General features: G+C 59.1%; 1 protein-coding gene across 1 annotated transcript in view; it reads right to left on the reverse strand.

Moving 5' to 3' along the window:
* Positions 1–581: 581 nt before the first annotated feature.
* The window catches only part of CYBA (cytochrome b-245 alpha chain), a 9,344-nt gene continuing 5,158 nt past the window's right edge, over positions 582–4,767 (reverse strand). Inside the window, exons 2-6 of the mRNA XM_075715545.1 lie at positions 1,619–1,688; positions 1,347–1,421; positions 1,038–1,121; positions 871–952; positions 582–764 (exon numbers count right to left, since the gene is read on the reverse strand). Of these exons, the coding sequence (XP_075571660.1) occupies positions 582–764; positions 871–952; positions 1,038–1,121; positions 1,347–1,421; positions 1,619–1,688 (494 nt within the window). The remainder of the gene's footprint in view (positions 765–870; positions 953–1,037; positions 1,122–1,346; positions 1,422–1,618; positions 1,689–4,767) is intronic.

Here is a 4,767-nt window from a genome sequence, read left to right on the forward strand (position 1 = left end):
GACACCTCAGGCAGCTGAGCACCCCCAGGGAATTGGGGAACCCAGGGGGAACTGGTGAACCCCAAGGATCTGGGGAACCCCAGGAGCTGGGACCCCCCGTAGGGAGCTGAGCATCCTTGGGGATTTGGGGATGCCCAGGAGCTGGGGACACCTCAGGCACCTGAGCAACTCCAGGGATTTGGGGATCCCCAGGAGCTGGGGACACCTCAGGCACCTGAGCAACTCCAGGGATTTGGGGATCCCCAGGAGCTGGGGAGCCCCTGGGAGCTGAGCTGGAGCCCCCAGAGGGAGCTGAGCATCCCCAGGGATTTGGGGATCCCTCAGGGAGCTAAGGAGCCCAGGGGAAACTCGTGATCCCCAGGGATTTGGGGATCCCCAGGAGCTGGGGACGCCTCAGGCAGCTAAGCAATTCCAGGGATTTGGGGATCCCCAGGAGCTGGGACCCCCCCTGAGGAGCTGAGCACCCCCAAGGATTTGGGGACCCCCAGGAGCCAGGCAACCTGGTTTCCCCCGAGGAGCTGGGACGCAGCTGGGAAGCGGGAGCGGCGCAGAAGCGGCAGGAGGGGACCCCCCCCCCTCCATTACTCAGCCTCGACGGGGATGGGGTTCACCTGCCCCCCCACCTCCTCCGGCTGCTTTTTGCGGGCGTCGGGGGGGGGCCGGGGCGGGGGGTTGGTGGGCGGCTGCTTGATGGTGTCCCCCATGTGCGGCCGCTCCCGGGGCTTCTGCTCGATGGGTCTCCACTCCTCCCCGCGCACCGCCGCCTGCAAAGCCGGGGGGGGCCGTCAAGGTGGGGGCCCCCCTCCTCCAGCCGGGCCCCCCAGCCCCCCAAAACACCCCTTTCCCCCCCAAAATCCGCTCCGCACTCACCAGCAGGTAGATGCCGCTCGCGATGCCCAGGCAGACGGTGCCCAGGATGGTGGAGAGAAGGAAACCAGCGGGGACGGCCAGGCTGCGTGAGAAATTGGGGGTTCGGGGGGGGGCCTGCACCCCAGCCCTGACCCTGCACCCCAGCCCTGACCCTGCACCCCACTTACGCAGCGTGCAGGACAGCTCGGACGTAGTAATTCCTCGTGAGGGGCCCGAACACCTTCACCACCGCCGTCAAGTACTTCTGGCCGCTGCAGAGCAACGCTGGGGGGGGTCAGAGGGGGTGCCCCCACCCCCAGGGATCCCCCCCCCCCCCCCCCAATCCCCACGATGTCCCTGCATGGGGCACCCCAGGGAAAGCACTCGTGGGATCCAGCCTTGCTCCCACCCCACTGCTCCCGGTGCCATGTCCCTGTGTCTGGGGCAGGGTGGGGGGTACCAGGACCCCAAATTCCAGGGGGGGGGACACCACTTACCACCTCTCCATGGTGGAGCCCTTTTTCCGCTTGCTCCTGGGGTACTCGAGCAGGCAGACCAAGACGCCTGCCACGCTGCGGGGGGGGTCAAGGAAAGGGGTGCTCGGGGCCAGGATTAGTCCCTAGGCACAACCCTCACCCCCAAAAAAAAGGGTTTGGGGCAGGGAAAGGGGGATTTGAGCCCAGGAGGGGGAGGAGGAGGATGTCTCCCCCCACCCAGGTCCGGGCCTCCCACCCGAATCGGGGCAGGGTTCTCCTCTCCACAAGGATACATGGCATACGCCGCGAAGTACCAGCCCTTGAACTGCCCCGCCACGGCCACGATCCCTCCCGTCAGCATGACTGTGGGGACAGAGCGGGGCTGCTGGGGTCCCTGCCCGGGGTACGGCCCCCCCAACCCGGGCTACAAACCCCCAAACCCGGGCTACAGACCCCCAAACCCGGGCTACAGACCTCCAACCGGGGATACAAACCCCCAAACCTGGGCTACAAACCCCCACACCTGGGCTACAAACCTCCAACCAGGGATAGAAACCCCCAACCTGGGCTACAGACCTCCAACCGGGGATACAAACCCCCAAACCCAGGCTACAAAATCCCAAACCTGGGCCACAGACCCCCAACCCGGGCCACAGACCCCCAAACCTGGGCCACAGACCCCCAACCCTGGGCTACAAACGCCCAACCCGGGATGCAAACCTCCAACCGGGGCTACAGACCCCCAAACCTGGGCTACAAACCCCCAAACCTGGGCCACAAACCCCCAACCCAGGCCACAGACCCCAAACCCGGGATACAGACCCCCAAACCTGGGCTACAAACCCCCAAACCTGGGCCACAAACCCCCAAACCCTGGGCTACAGACCTCCAACCCAGGATACAAACCCCCAAACCCTGGGCCACAAACCCCAACCCGGGATACAGACCCCCAACCCTGGGCTACAAACGCCCCAACCCCAGATTTCGGCCCCAGGGACCCCCGAGATGGGGGGCGCCGGGGAGATGCTGCGTGTGCGGGACCCCCTGGGTCCAGGAAAGGGAACTTGGTGGGGGGTGTCCAGGCTGGGGGGGCTCTGGGGGAGGTTTGTGGCCCCATGGCCAAGTGCCCCCTCCACCCAGGAGCTCCGCTCCCCTCTGGCTGCCCTGCGTGGGTGGGAAACCTGGGGAGAGGGGGATGAGGGGAGAAGGGGGGAGAGGAGGAAGAAAGGGGGGGGGAGAGGAGGAAGGAAAGGGGGGGGGAGAGGAGGAAGAAAGGGGGGGGGAGAGGAGGAAGAAAGGGGGGGGGGAGAGGAGGAAGAAAGGGGGGGGGAGAGGAGGAAGAAAGGGGAGGGGGAGAGGAGGAAGAAAGGGGGGGGGAGAGGAGGAAGAAAGGGGAGGGGAGAGGAGGAAGAAAGGGGGGGGGAGAGGAGGAAGAAAGGGGGGGGGAGAGGAGGAAGAAAGGGGGGGGGAGAGGAGGAAGAAGGGGAGGGGAGAGGAGGAAGAAAGGGGAGGGGAGAGGAGGAAGAAAGGGGAGGGGAGAGGAGGAAGAAGGAGGGGAGAGGAGGAAGAAAGGGGAGGGGAGAGGAGGAAGAAAGGGGAGGGGAGAGGAGGAGAAAGGGAGGGGAGAGGAGGAAGAAGGAGGGGAGAGGAGGAAGAAAGGGGAGGGGAGAGGAGGAAGAAAGGGGAGGGGAGAGGAGGAAGAAAGGGGAGGGGAGAGGAGGAAGAAAGGGGAGGGGAGAGGAGGAAGAAAGGGGAGGGGAGAGGAGGAAGAAGGGGAGGGGAGAGGAGGAAGAAGGGGAGGGGAGAGGAGGAAGAAGGGGAGGGGAGAGGAGGAAGAAAGGGAGGGGAGAGGAGGAAGAAAGGGGAAGGGAGAGGAGGAAGAAAGGGGGGGGAGAGGAGGAAGAAAGGGGGGGGGAGAGGAGGAAGAAAGGGGGGGGGGAGAGGAGGAAGAAAGGGGGGGGAGAGGAGGAAGAAAGGGGAGGGGAGAGGAGGAAGAAAGGGGAGGGGGAGAGGAGGAAGAAAGGGGGGGGAGAGGAGGAAGAAAGGGGGGGGGAGAGGAGGAAGAAGAGGGGGGAGAGGAGAAGAAAGGGGAGGGGAGAGGAGGAAGAAAGGGGAGGGGAGAGGAGGAAGAAAGGGAGGGGAGAGGAGGAAGAAAGGGGAAGGGAGAGGAGGAAGAAGGAGGGGAGAGGAGGAAGAAAGGGGAAGGAGGGGAGAGGAGGAAGAAAGGGGAGGGGAGAGGAGGAAGAAAAGGGGAGGGGAGAGGAGGAAGAAAGGGGAGGGGAGAGGAGGAAGAAAGGGGAAGGGAGAGGAGGAAGAAAGGGGAGGGAGAGGAGGAAGAAAGGGGAGGGGAGAGGAGGAAGAAAGGGAGGGGAGAGGAGGAAGAAAGGGGAGGGGAGAGGAGGAAGAAAGGGGGGGGAGAGGAGGAAGAAAGGGGGGGGAGAGGAGGAAGAAAGGGGGGGGGGAGAGGAGGAGAAAGGGGGGGGGGAGAGGAGGAAGAAAGGGGAGGGGAGAGAGGAGGAAGAAAGGGGGGGTGGAGAGGAGGAAGAAAGGGGAAGGGGAGGGAGAGAAGAAGGGGGGGGAGAGGAGGAAGGAAAGGGGAGGGACGAGGAGGAAGAAAGGGGGGGAGAGGAGGAAGAAAGGGGAGAGAGAGGAGGAGAAAGGGGAAGGGAGATAGGAGGAAGAAGGGGAAGTGGAAGGAGGGAGGAAGAAAGGTGAAGGGAGAGGAGAAGAAAGGGGAGGGTGAGAGGAGAGAAGGAAGGGGAAGATGAGAGGAGAAGAAGGGGAGGGGAGAGGATGAAGAAAGGTGGAGGGGAGAGGTAGGTAATAAGGATGGGTGATAGGAAGGAAGAAAGGGTGAAGAATGATAGGAATAGGTGAGTGGAGATTATGAGAATGTGTGGGAGAGGATGGAATAAGGGGTTATTTTATATTGATACTAAAACGATTAATTTATAGGAGTAGAACATTTTAATGTATAGTATTAATAAATTTATTTTATATTATTAATAAATTGTATATTTGATATTCTTAATAAATTGTTTATATCTGTAATAAAATTTTAATTTATATTAACATAAATTTTACTTTATATTATTACCTAAATTTTAATTATATTATACATCAAATTTTATTTTCTATATTTATTCATAACTTTTCTTTTATCTTATTACTAAATTTTTATCTTTTACTACTTATTACTAAATTTTTTTTATCTTATTACTAATTTTCTTTTATCTTATTCCTCATTTATTTTCTATTCTTAATAATTTTCTTCTTTCTTCTCTTAATCCATTTTTCTTTTCTCTTCTTCATCCCCTTTCCTTTCTATCTTCCTCCTTTTTTTTTATCCCTAAACACAAAAACACCACTAATAATAATAATCTCTCTCAACAACCCCCCCAAAAACCCCAACAAAAAAAAACCAAACAAAACAAACACAACA

This window comes from Pelecanus crispus, chromosome 8, assembly GCF_030463565.1.
Source record: "Pelecanus crispus isolate bPelCri1 chromosome 8, bPelCri1.pri, whole genome shotgun sequence".
Classification (NCBI taxonomy): Eukaryota; Metazoa; Chordata; class Aves; order Pelecaniformes; family Pelecanidae; genus Pelecanus; species Pelecanus crispus.